This window comes from Nilaparvata lugens, chromosome 4 (genome assembly GCF_014356525.2).
Source record: "Nilaparvata lugens isolate BPH chromosome 4, ASM1435652v1, whole genome shotgun sequence".
NCBI classification, from domain to species: domain Eukaryota; kingdom Metazoa; phylum Arthropoda; class Insecta; order Hemiptera; family Delphacidae; genus Nilaparvata; species Nilaparvata lugens.
This window is the reverse complement of record NC_052507.1, coordinates 28,168,426-28,182,628: the sequence shown is the minus strand read 5'-3', so window position 1 is coordinate 28,182,628 and position 14,203 is coordinate 28,168,426. Positions and strand designations below refer to the sequence as shown.

Here is a 14,203-nt window from a genome sequence, read left to right as displayed (position 1 = left end):
TTATCATCATCATCACGATCCTTATAATGCTAGACCCAACGAAGGAATTGAGACATCTTCCACGGCTGTTACTCAAAAATGACCACGGAGTGCCTTATTCATGACATTTGCGCCCGGACTATGTTCTGTTTATCAATGAATAAAAATAACGAGCGAAGCTCGGTTCCCCGATATTTAGAATTAATTATCAATGCATAGCTTTGACATAGCCTAGATGATCAAAATATTTTTTCAAAATTCACTCATTGTATTAAAATTATTTACGGTACTGTAATTTTACACTGGAATGCATCTTACACTGCTATGATCACACATTGATCGTTGTTCACAAAATATTCATTGATTTCTATCATCAATTACTTGAAAATCCTCTCGGACTGGGTTTAAGAACTGGGAAAAGAATTTTTGAAAAACCACAAATTACATGAATGTAAAATTATAATCTGAACTAATGAACTTATAAATGAACTAATTACTGTATAATATGTTCCAATGAAGTTGAAAATATAATTATCTGATAGCTACGGTACCGGTACCTTGAACTCCATTAATAAAATTATTCATTGGTTGAGGATAATGAAATTAATTTTATTAATCTGTTATAGCAGGAAACATTATTCCAGGAGGGATTTTCTAGAGCAGGAAAATTCTCTCAAATTGAGAAATAGGGGAGAATTTCTAATGAGTGAAATTATACGGAACTTTATTATATAATTATGCTGAATTGACTCTGGGTTTTTCTAATATTATTGTTTACGTTCTAACAAATTCATCTGAATAAGCGTATTCAATAATAACTATAAATATTTCCAAATAAATGCAATTAAAATAAATTGTAACTAGATTTGTTACTCTTTTTGAAAATCTAGGAGTTATTGAAAAATAATGAAACTTAAAAGTACATGCATGCCTACTAAATTGCTTCTCTAAATATATATTTTCAAGATAAAAGTGTGTAATGAATAAAATATCTCAGTTCACTGAAGGGTTACAGACGTTTACGAGATCTGAAAGTCCGTGGAGAATGGCTTAAATGTTTCCCCTCCCATTTGATACATGGAGCTGCAGCTATTACAGCTAACTGCTTACTCATATGACGGTCCTGAGAGAATAGGAAACCCTTTTCACCCTTGCCAGTTGCCGCTGCTTGCCCTGTACTAAATAGGGTGTAGATCATACCCAGTGGTAATTATTCAATCCATGGTGTTCATTTTTACGTCATATCAAAGGAAATTTATCCCAAATATAAAAATTATATTTCCGTATATGTGATTTATTTTTATACGGATTATAGATAATCTTGACAGCTTTTTGATTGAAATTGATATTAGTAACATTTTTTATTTTTTGAGACATGACAGGTTGCGGTACACTCTCATATATTATTTAAAGTATATTGGAAGATATTCACGAGTATTTATAAGGAATATATTTGAAAATTATTATTAAGGACTTTGCTATTTATGTGAAACATTATAGTTATGAATAATGTAAAAATTACAATTCAAATTGAGAATCTCATTAGAAAAATATATTCTACACAAAATTGGATTTTCCATGAACTGTCTGCATTTTGAAGTAAGCTGAATATTTTTAGGGTATCCCGATTATCAAGCTTGGAAATCTACAACAAATCTTATTTGATAATTAAATAGGAATATTTTGAAGGCCAGAGAGTCTAAATCCTTGTTTTTAATAGAGGAGATATTGAAATAATGATATCTCGTCATGTAGGCGTGGCAGAGAAACTAGAAATTATTAAAAATAGCTAAATATTTTGAATTTTTATAGAACAGACACAAACACAATTGAATAGGAAAGATTTGAATAAAACGCCCTGGTACAAATATAACATCTCTCTCTCTCTCTCTTATAATAATTAACATAATATATTATCTAGTGTATCGGGTAAACCAACTGTGGGACAACTCTTGATAACATAATATAACAAGTATCATTCTTATGAACATTATCAATGTAAAAATTTAAGTCCTTCATTTTACTGACGTTCCACCACAGAATATGCTCTCTGACTTTCAACTAACAGTTTCTCAGTTTTCCTAAAAACTGAAATTGTAAAATTAAATTCAAAACGAATTTATGACATCAGGATTAACAATCACGATTTTTCCAAACAACAAAACTTTCAGTTTTTGCAGAGATTGATCAAACATTCAAGATATTCACTCCGATTTTTTTTAAACGTCAAATGAAAAAAAAAACGCTGGAGTTCTGAGTGGCAAATAGAGTTCTGCGAGTGTACAATAAAAAATAAACAAAGTTCTATTTTTACAACAGTCAGTATTGGCGAACAGTGATGGGTGCTACAAGCCGCAAATGAAAAATTGAAGACTGCTGTCTGCCAGGCAAGGATAAAGGTAGAGGATCGAGTGTCAGTTCTGCTATATCGATGTGTAGTAATTCTGAATCTGGTCAGGAAAGTTAGAAAGGGTGCAGAGACTGGCAAATGAAGCGAAAAAAGTCATTTTTCAAAAAAGGTCTGTTTTTAAAAATGCCGGTGGTCTCGCGGGATTTCCCTTTTTCCAGTGTGTGGTATCATACAAGTACTCTGCCAGGCGAATATCCCAAGTTCTAACACTGCCCAGTTATTAGAACGGTGACGTATTCTTCATGAAACAGAGTGAGACAGAGTTGCTCCCTTCTATTAAAAATACACGTTCAGAGATTAACACTGTAGACGGCTACCCCACACGAATGTACGGGTATCTGCTTTTCTACTAGGCTATCTAGAATGCCAAGCTTGGCCGTCCACCCCAACCCCTTTATAAATCCTTTCGCCACTTGCTACAGTTGAACTGCAGGTGGCTCATAAATTCGCAATGTCCGCTTGTCCACAATCCTGAACCATTGCTGTTGAATATGTTTTCCTTCCCATTAAATTACTTCAGATTGAATAACACTGATCAATGAATATTTATTACAATAACACATTTCCTTGATTTAAATAAATCAATCAGGCATAAGCTTGATTCAGAACATAAATGTTTAAAATATTTTTGAATTTTGTGTTGAAACAGGAAACGGCTTGGATTATCACAGATCAACGCAGCAGCAACATCAATTATCGGCTATTTCCTACTTGACATCTTCCAATCACCAGATAAGAGAATCTAAATCATCAGTGACAGTGTCCAGCGATGGTAATGATGATTCACAACTAAATGCTTATTCAACACTCAAGCTTTGTATGAAATATGCCTTGTAACGGCCTGAAACCTTAAAAACTATACAATGGGGGACATGTGAACTTAAGAGAATTCTGACAATTCACAAAACATTCAATTCAATTTCAATTCGTTCATTTCCACTTGGCATACAATGCATGTACATAATTATATTTGATATTTAACAAAATAAGAATTACATTCTTTTTACAAAAACAGTACAAAGAACATATTAATTGAGTGGAATTCGCCCAGTAAGACAATGCGTCTGAGATTGGGGGACAGCTCCAGCAAGCAGTATTATTCAATAAGTAGTTATATGGCATTATATTCACTATAAATTACAATATGTGTGATTAAAATTACAAAAATAAGATTCAGGAAACAGTAGATGAATTATAAGTGATAACTTAATATATAGTGTTGGGTGTAACTTGATATCCAGAGTGGGAGAGCAAGAGGATCCAAAAACCGGTGGTGATTCATTGTTTTATAAGCCTGTATTATGTTTTGAAACTCTAAATATTCACTCTTCAACTCTTATGTAGGGTAGTTAGGGGTGCCCCCAAGCCCTCAATTTAGAAAAAATTCAGCTTCCCCCCAAAATAAAATCGTCAGTGGTCATTTGAGACATTCAAGACTCCCCAAGATTTGATTTTGAGCTCCCCCCGAACTTCAAGGACGCAGTAGCGTACAAACCTCCCCCCTGTGGGCACCCCTGATCTTATTCATACTTGAGCGTATTTCAGACCTACATTCCATAAATTAGTCGGATGGAGCGCAATCAACTTTTGCTACTTTGCTGGATAATATCAGATCATAGAATTATTCATAACATAATTTCATTTCTTTTCCCATGAATTATTAAATATGACCGTAGTGGGTATAGTTTGAAAAATATAAGATACGATAATGTAATTCAATAAGATTACATATTTTTAGTTTAAAAAATGTTAATCAATTTTGATAGTGAAGAACTATGGTAGAATCTGTAGTAGCAGCTAATCCACCCTATACGAAGATGAAGTTCAAAATATTTTATTCATTTTCTTACTGATAAGAACAATTTAAAAAATCAAATTTCATTAAAGAATGCCTTACTTGAAAAAATATTCCAATTGGTGATAGATTCTTATGAAGTAGAGCTCATAACTCAAGGTGGAATTCCTGAGCAACAACTGAAACGACCCTAGTTGCTCGGCTGTAGCTTCTCTGTCTTTTTCGTTAGGGCTCCTCTTGAATGGAAATCTAAGTACCCTTTTTTATTGTTTACTTACGACCTGTTTCGGCTATGTTGCCTTGAATTACAAGTAATTACTTGATAATGACGTAACTTGTAATAACTTGTTATTATTCGTTTATATAGGCTAGGCTGTAGCTATAAACAGATAAGTGTAGAAATAAAAATAGAAATCTAAAGTACCCTTTTTTAAATTGTTTGCTTACGACATATTTCGGCTATGATGCCTTGAATTACAGGTAATTACTTGATAACAGTGGCGGATCCAGGATAGGCCAAAGGGGGGACTAGGTGTTTGGGGGGGGGGTAAAAGCACCGGGGGTATGGAATACCCCCCAGCAAGGCGGGGGTCCGGGGAATTGTAAAAATTTAAGTGTAAAATGACACATTTTCAGGCCGTTTTTAATTCTTTATTGACCAGAGTTAAGAGGCAAAAAACTATGGTTTGACTAAAGAATATTGACTAAAAATAAAAGGATTTTGAGGCCATTAGAATTTTTTTACATTAACATATCTTATCTGACCCTTTGACCATAAGAATTTGAACGTTGATAAATATTACCTTTTTATTTAATGTACGGAAATACTTTTAGTATTGATATTACTTTTTTGCAAATGATTAAGTTTTATAAATAAACCTATATGTACATTTTTAGTTATTCTACCTTGTAATAAGTTCCTTTAATGCATTACTTATTATTCCTTATTATAAAAGGTCTAAAACAGAAGTATTGTGTAAGTTTAATCTTTCCCTGAATTTAAAGGGTACCGTACCTAACAGTTCAAAACAGAGAAGTAAGTTGAATATTTCAAAGGGCAGTAAAAATGTCACAAAGCGTATTCAAAAGAAACTTGAATGTTACAACCTTTGGCAACCGAACAAAACAAATTACCCATTTTATCTAGTGTAAATTGGATACCCAAGGGGGGGCTATAGCCCCCCTAGCCCCTATTTGGATCCGCCACTGCTTGATAATAGCAAATGGAAACATGTCGTAAGTCAACAATTAAAAAAAGGGTACCGGTACTTGGATTTCTATTTTCATTTCTACACTACTTTGTATTGTAGCTACAGCCTAGCGACACTACATCAACAATAATAACAAGTTTTCAAGTACAGTTTTTATAATCGATTGCAGACTATAAACAGAGCGGCGGCGGCGGCTCGTGGAACAGCGAGGGTGGCACAGTGGTGTACTCGGGTGGATCAACGCAACAGCGTCGGGGATCTCTGCAGCTGTGGCAGTTTCTGGTCGCACTGCTCGACGACCCCGCCAATGCGTCCTGCATCATTTGGACAGGCCGCGGCATGGAGTTCAAACTGGTCGAACCCGAAGAGGTCAGTATTTTACTATTTTCATCATTCATATTAAATTGGACTTGTGTACTTGAAAATGAAATGTAATCAATCTTTTGTAAATGTCATTGTTGATAGGAAAGTTGTGGGCTGAGACTGTTGCTCTCTCCCATTCATAGCTATATGATTTGCAACTGTAGTGATTTAAATGAACAAATCATTTTATAACGTTTCTATCAACAACTAAGACTGTTGTTTCTTGTTTGTCTGTAACGTATACGGTACAAAATTTCGTAACACAATTGTCGACCACTTCCTGACTTGCTAGAGACTTTAAACTTTCAGGATAGGTCAGAGTCAGAGCCCGATGATAATGAATTCTTTCATTATTTTTTAAATTGACTTACTCCTTCGTTCTTTTTTTAGGATAGCAGAGTATCATTGAAAATGCATAAGAATAAAATTATCTTAGTGAATATTAAAGTAGTAATGAATAAATATTTGTATGGATTTTATTGGCGGGGAGTAACTAACAGAAGTTCCATCTCGCCTGATTATTTATAATTTAAGCCGTCAATATGCTTCATGACTGTTATATATCAGCCGGGACTGACAATTTAAGGTGCTCATTCGATAATACAAAATAATATGTAATATTGTACTAAAAAATTATCATTACACATCAAAAATGTATTGTGAACAGATTTCATAAGGTATTATCACAGATCCAAGCCTATTTAATTTGTCTATGGTATTATGAATGCAAAAAACATTATTAGGAACATATTGGCTTAGCTTCATACGTTTCTTATTTGATTAAATTAGGCCTACATAAATATGCAAAACTAAAAGAAATATTTCTTTTGAAATATATAATTCTGAAAGGAATATTTTTATTTTAAATACTTATTAAAAAAAAACTTTTATGAACCAAAAGTTTTGTAAAGTAGCGTTCGTATAATTTAATTTACCCAACAGCCATTCTCCCAAGTCAATGTTTGCAGGTGCATAATATATCCTCAGGAAAGTTAATAACATTTTTTTTCTTTTTAAATTAATACGGTAATTATTATGCGTATTCACTAGCATTTGAAAAGTAGTTGCGATTTTATGTTAGCTTTCATTTTTTAAATAAAATTATAATAAATTCGATATTTTTGTTTGACAGGTGGCACGTAGGTGGGGTGTGCAAAAGAATAGACCCGCAATGAATTACGATAAGCTGTCTCGGTCACTGAGATACTACTATGAGAAAGGAATCATGCAGAAGGTTGCAGGTAGGCTAAGTACAATTTATAATAACTTACTGCATTGTTTAGTATTAGAATGAATCTAGCCAAACATTGCAAAAACTAATGATTTCATATTATTTTCTTTATTATAAAGGTATAACATTATCAGAGTGAGGGGGTGCATGACCTTCCCTTTTCAGCTCAAGTTAAAAAGGCTAATGTTTACTTCTTCACATCTTCAACTCAATTAATATGATTGTGTGAATAATGAAAACATAGAATTGCCTTCGGAGACTGAGATCTGTAATATGCCTGATGAAGTTGATATATTTTTTGTAATTGGAGATTTCATATTTGGAAAATATTTAAAAATGCATCTTTATTTAAATATTTTCCAAATATGAAATCTGGAATCGACACAGTACCTATATAAGAATCAAGAGATGAATATTTTATTATTTTCACAGTAGATATCTATTTTGAGCACGGAGAGGAATCCATTGTCAAAATGATGCGCGAGCTAGTAGTAGCAATGAGTAGCAATAGATAGTAAAGTATATACTATAATCTAAAGTAAGTAAACACTGAGTATATTCTATAAACTATATAAGAGAAAAAATACTGATTGACAGTCAGCTTGCACTGCAAACTTTTCATCACTTTGAACTCAGCGTGATCTCTCTAGTTTTCGAGACATCTCTGCTCCAACAAGCAAGCGTAGTGTATTGCGCATTTCTATACTATAATATCTCATTTTATCTGTAGTAGTCTTGAAATGACAAAGATGTTGCAATTATTTAAATGCTAATGATTCAACAATTTTATTATCAAACGAATCGGGAATGTTCCCGGGCTGACAAATAATTGTTGAATAGTAGCGCTCATGGAATTTCCATCTAGCTGTTTACCCTGTTGTCAATATTTGTAGTAGCAGAAGTCTTCGGGGTGAATTACAGTATTTAATTTGGATTTTCGTTTGATAATAAAATGTTTAATTTCATAGCAAGAAATCTTTTTTATTGCGAATGATGCTCAGCTTTTTTGCTTGAGCGTGGGTAATAAAAAGTGCGAGGATGATTCGATGAGATGATCAAACTCCCATGCCTACCGGCGGGATGGAAATTCACGACCACGTAGTGCTAGCAGACTGAAAGCTACAACACCTAGTCGTCATACAATTTCTAGCCGGCAAAATCTAGATTTACAATGTATGCTAATTAGATTCCTTGGTTCGTTTGTTCGGATTTTTCATTCAATTTAAGTATTCACGATAACTTTATGTAAGAGGGTGCTGGCAAGAGACTTCAATAATGAATTAATAATAATATTGAACTAGAAATGGCATGATTTATTCACAAAATCACTTACAACATTGAGGGGAAATTATTCTGTTCAACATATCTACAATCACACTCCATATTATTGAAAACTTGCCTATAATACTATATCCAATATATGATAAGGCTTTTCTAGTCAACCTGGTCTACTGATGAGAAAGTTATATGAAATTACAAAATAATTCAATTTTTCCACAGTTCAGTTAATTCGATGTTGAAATGAGAATGAAATATTAATTTAGCGACAAAAGAGCATGGATTTAACTGGAAAATTCAAAATCTCATGCTTTTTTATACTGAAAACATTGAATTATAAATAAACCTATTAACTTTCAAGCGATGTCAACATGGAGTTAATTGATTCAGAGTATATTTGCTTTTAAAGCAATAAATATTATACAGAAATATAATTTCAAGTTCATAGTCAACCATAATTTAATTAATGACTTTCACTTAATCATATCAACATTTTAATAAAGAAACTTACAATCGACAAAAGATTGATTATGTCTCTTCAACACAGAAGAAGTTTGGTGATAGCTCCTGATTTGTATTCCAATATTGTGATGTACGTTACTTAATAATAAATCAATTATAATATTTGAATATGCAAAAACCAAAATTAATATGGATGATAAGAATACATTTTTTCAACTTTACAACTAATTACAGGATAATAATTATGAAACTGGTACTTTGTGAATGATTAGATTGGTAAAAGTGAAGAAAAATATTGAATGTATGTTGGTGGTAAATAAGTGTGTTGTGATCATAAAAACAAATCTACAATGCCTATAAGGTTAGTGCCCGGTTTCTATGACACTTATCATCTAGTAGACAATTAAATATTTGGTAAATATATTAAATTCTAAAGTAGCTTTAGTACCTTCACTATAAGATTTATAGTAAATCTATAAGTTTAATCATAGAGAAAAGATAGTATAAGATGATATCCCATGACAAAGGTCGTTTAAGAGACTACCAGCGTCACATAGCTTCACTAAAAACAACTACTAGAACTATCAGCTTGAGTTAACAGTGGAATTTGGAACATGAACGCTCTGTACCATGGGATATCTTATGTTATATTTTCTCTTTGGTTTGATTCTCTATCAGATTTAATAAGTGTCCTAGAAACCGGGCCTAAGACCAACAGATCCAGAGTTACAAGAAGATAAGGTTGTCGCTCAACAGAACTGAGAGTGCTGAGTGGCGGGGATGTGTCGGATGCGCGGAGTGCCCCTGTCGTCGCCGGCACCCTCGGTGACAAACACACTGGCCGCCGACACACTCTCCCCCTTGTCCTCCTTCTTGCGCAGCACTATCTTGGTGTACTTCAAGCCCTGCTGGCCGGGCCGTACCTTGATGACAGGCACTGTGCTGTGATTGGCCGCCGGCGGCGTCTTGTTGCTCACAAACACTTTGAAGGTGGATTCGGCGGGCTGTGGGTGCGGATGGGGGGGCGAATCCAGCTGCTGGTCCTCGAAGATCACGGGCAACTCCAGCAGTCGGTCGGGAGTCAGCTCTTCCACAAGGTTCGATTGGTCCACGGCTGACACACTGTGTATGATCTCTTCTGCAAAAAAACCGAATCAATTTATCTATTTATTCATTGCACTAAACACTATAATAAAAATATAATTATGTGCATGGAGGAAAAACTAGGCTGAGCCTGTACCATTTCTTTCCCAAATTTTGATGAAAAGTTAATGTTGTTCAAAGTATTATTAGGTTATGAAATCACACATCACAGCTTCGCCACTTAACTTCGGTCCAGGATTAGTTATTTCAATAATTTGAATGTTGACGTAAGAAATATAGAGTGGTGCAGAAGAAACCATGTTTTTCGAACCGGAAGTTAGTACTCGGTGACGAGAGGGGGTATTGATCTGGAACAAATTTTAGCAGACGGCCCATACTATGCCATATTAGTCGCTATGGAGCGTTGGAAGGTACAACATTGTGTGTTCGCTGTCGAGCATTTTTTTTCAAACAATGAATCTATAGTCACAGTGCAACGAATTCCGTCAATATTTCAGAGTTGAACGTCGAGGTGCAGTGCCTGTTCGAAATACTGTACTCAAATGGGGTGCAGCGTTTAAAAGTACTGGTTCAGTGATGAAAATGAAACCACCTGGTCATCCCCGTTCAGTTCGTACTCCCGAAAATGTGTATCGAGTCAGAAAATTGACGGAAAAGACATTGCACTGTGACTACAGCGATTCATTGTTTTAAAAAAACTGCTCGACAGCGAACACACGATGTTGTACGTTCCAACGCTCCATATCAACTGAAATGGCATAGTATGGGCCGTCTGCCAACATTTGCTCCAGGTCAATATCCCCTTCCGTACTAGCGGTTCGAAAAACATGCGTTTCCTCTGCACCATTCTGTAGAATAATAGTAACATAATTGCCAAAATATGAATATATATAGTATTTTCATTTTGGAAAAGTACCCCAACATCACTCACAACACAACTGTAATGAATATATAATATCGTCTACTAATGGTCATATGCATCATCTAGGTTTACATGAAAATATAGACGCATTTATTATGTGTCACATTCCGGTATTAAACCAACAGTTGATCGATCACAGTTTAAACTGGGATGGTGCATGTGGCTGCCGGAGTGTTGACCAGCTAATAAAATTCCACATCAACTTAATTTTACATTTGCAAATATTTTATAAATGTTTATTACATTTTACATCTTCAGATCTTATGAGACTGAATAATGATCCAGTGTAATATGCAGTTAGAAAGAATTTACTCACAAAAACACTGAATTGCATTTTTTATGTTTAAGGAAATTTTTGAAGATAGTACGTTTTTAATGTTACTAGAAACCTATTAAGGGCCGTTTGCACAGTGGAAGCTTAAACTGAATTCTATCAGCTGTTGGATTAAACTCAGAATGAATCACATTATAACAAATGAAACTTGATATAGATTCAATCCAGTTTAAGATGAAATTTAGTTTAAACTGGCATTGTGCAAACGGCACTAAGGCGAATATTGTAGTTGACCGCGGTTAAAACTGTCAGGCAACTCCATGCACGAACTAAACATTAAGTGAATTCCTAGCTCCTCCTGGAGAAATAATATGAGCCATCAATGTCACAACCATTTATCTATAGACGAAAGTGCTGAAATTGGAAAAAAACAAGGAAGATAAACTTTCAATTTCATCAATGTTCTATCAATATTTTTATTGACGAATCTAGAGCTAAGATACGTTGTGAGACTTGTGCTAGCTACTCCCATACAACGGAAGAGCACTTGAATATACAATTTATGAGTTTCAAAATTGCTTCTCGTTGGTTCGAAAATCGAAACCCATCTGAAGCTTTAGAAACACTCACCTCTACATCATCATCTTTCCACGCATGTCCATCAAGCACATGCTTGAGTCTTATGCAGACATTATAAAAAGTAGTATATTATCAGTTTTCTAATGAGACATACCTCTTTGCTTACTGGGTGAAACAACGATAGTAGGAGACGGCTGTTGAAGCAAGGTGGACAACGATGACATGGAGCTGTGAGTGGACATAGGTGATCTTGATTTTGCGCTTCCTGGCACTTGAATAACTGCAAAAATAGAAAAATATAAATCTCTCAACAAGATTAACATTGCTTGACTAGATTACCTCTAGCGCACCAGAATTTTAGAAACATACAACAAAAGCGCAAGAAGAATTGAATTTCTGATATCATCGAGTATCAAAGACATAATTTTTAGTATGTTAATGCATAAAAGTGATCTTAAGAACTATATTTACACCATTCGGAACCAATCCAATCAATTATCGGTAAAAAAATTATTTTGTTCATTGACAATACACTTATTTGTTTATCGATTCTCATTTTCCAGTAAACTGCTTCTATTGAATCTCATAACAGCCATCCTCATTATATTGAAAGACTTCTGCAAGACTAATGAAGAAAAACTAATGATCACTTTGGCATGGAAATGTAATCAGTTGTGTTAGCTCAATATTTTTGGTCACCAAAACATTAGTAACCTTTTGAAAATGTATCTCTGTATTAAAATAATAATTAAAATGCTATGAAGATTGAAATATTTTTGTATGTTTTGTTCCAATTTACTCTTTGAGAAGATGTTTCAGCATGTACAGCCTGAGATTAGAAATTCAAGATTATTAATACATATTTTTGGCATCAAATTGTTAGTTGGATATAATACATAAACAAACTCTAGACCAGACTTTATTTCAAGAGTACTCAATTTAAAATATAGAATAATTGAATACAGGTTGATTGAATAGAAGCTAGTAATTGCTAATTCCTAGTCATTTTCAAGCTTATGCTAGAGTTTGAGGCAGCTATATTATCCTATTTGTATAGCTAGAACTAATGATTAGTTGCCATTTTTTATTCAATCGACCTATGTGTACAATATTTTCATGATTCAGACCATCATTGAAATAAACAAAAATAAATTACTCTAGTGAGAATCACGTTATAAAATCAGCACCTGATTAACTTTGGTTTGCTATCCTTGGCTGTCGTTTGACAGAGCAGATAGCTCTATCCTTTCCTACCTCCGCAACGTTGCAAATTGTTTGTAGGCAATATAGGTGATTTATATAGTAGGCAATTTCTTGGCAAGTATAGTACATTTGAGATATAACTCATCATTATTAACAAAAATCAACAATTAATATTATGTAATATATCGGAATGACTTTAAACACAGCTGCAGTATCTACTATAGAAAGCGGTGTAAATAGAGAATTTGCAACTTTTCCGTCCTATCATTTCCAATGACTTTATAACGTGACTCTCACTATAGTCTATTTTTATTGAAAACTATAAAGTTGATGGTTTTCTGCAAATGATCTGGCTTTCATTACAAACAATAAGTGCATCACATTTCAACTCCCACATTTTTCAGCTAGACATCAAAGTGAGTTTACTTTTTTATTCAATGAGAATACAATACATGAAAACATTACAATTCCAAGAGGTTTATAGGAGGAGCTTAACACCAAAACAAATGATACAAATGATATTCATTAGAAATAATAATTTCATATAAAAGTTCAAAACAAAATAAATAAAACAGAAAAGAGTTAATTACTTTAACAAGAAAAGTTTGAAGAAAGAAAGAGAAAAAATAAATAAATTAGAATTGGAGCTTTTATACATTTCAAACAGAATTGGCGTAAATTATCACTGAATGGACCAAGAATCGGATTTTAACAACTATTCCATAAGCGCAATGTTCTTTGAAGGAGACAATATTCTAGATTTATCTAGGGTAAATAACATGTTCAACCTTGGTCTATTTCGAGTCGAGTAACCAAACAGAGCTTGGATTGACATACTGTTGCTTGGTGTAGTGTAACCCTCGACTAGTTGAAATGGTCACTTGACATTGAAAAAATATGCAGAGGTTCAAATATCTATAATTCTCTCCCATGGGATCTGAGAAGCGCTACTTATCCGAAAAAGTTTGGAATGTTGTTGAAGAGCATCCTTATTGAAGGGAGCTTACAATTCCATCGATGAGATATTGCAGCACTGATGATTTGTTTCCTGTTTTAATTTCCATGTTTTGTTAATTTGTATGTTTTAAACGTTATAAGTTACTTTTCCGACTCAGCCCCTTCTGTTCATCAGAAGCTCTGGGATTTCATTATGAATTAAAGTAGTATCCCTATAAAAAACAATAAATAGATAGGTAGATAGTTATGATGAGTTCCACGTTATAATGGCAGTGGAGAAAGGTAGGAGAACAGCGATGATGATTTTCTGCCTTGCCAGTACCTTCTATGGCATATCTGATGTAATATTTAAATGTTGATTCTTATTAAAAATTAACCAATTATATTTAATTTACCAAGAAAACATCTTTTTGAATAATTAGATAATAGATTTTC

The 14,203-nt window shown here is 33.8% G+C and overlaps 2 protein-coding genes across 5 annotated transcripts in view; one reads left to right on the top strand and one right to left on the bottom strand.

Annotated features, from left to right (window-relative positions):
* LOC111051948 (ets DNA-binding protein pokkuri) overlaps positions 1–8,245 on the top strand; it is a 47,459-nt gene extending 39,214 nt beyond the window's left edge. The window contains exons 9-11 of the mRNA XM_039427275.1: positions 3,039–3,161; positions 5,565–5,764; positions 6,891–8,245. Coding sequence (XP_039283209.1) covers positions 3,039–3,161; positions 5,565–5,764; positions 6,891–7,052 — 485 coding nt within the window. The 3' untranslated portion in view covers positions 7,053–8,245. The remainder of the gene's footprint in view (positions 1–3,038; positions 3,162–5,564; positions 5,765–6,890) is intronic.
* A 36-nt stretch (positions 8,246–8,281) lies between these two features.
* The window catches only part of LOC111051869 (KAT8 regulatory NSL complex subunit 3), a 33,830-nt gene continuing 27,908 nt past the window's right edge, over positions 8,282–14,203 (bottom strand). For all 4 annotated transcript variants that reach the window (XM_022338447.2, XM_022338454.2, XM_039427271.1 and 1 more), the window contains 2 exons: positions 11,763–11,888; positions 8,282–9,867 (listed from right to left, as the gene is read on the bottom strand). In XM_022338447.2, coding sequence (XP_022194139.1) covers positions 9,479–9,867; positions 11,763–11,888 — 515 coding nt within the window. In that variant the 3' untranslated portion in view covers positions 8,282–9,478. The remainder of the gene's footprint in view (positions 9,868–11,762; positions 11,889–14,203) is intronic.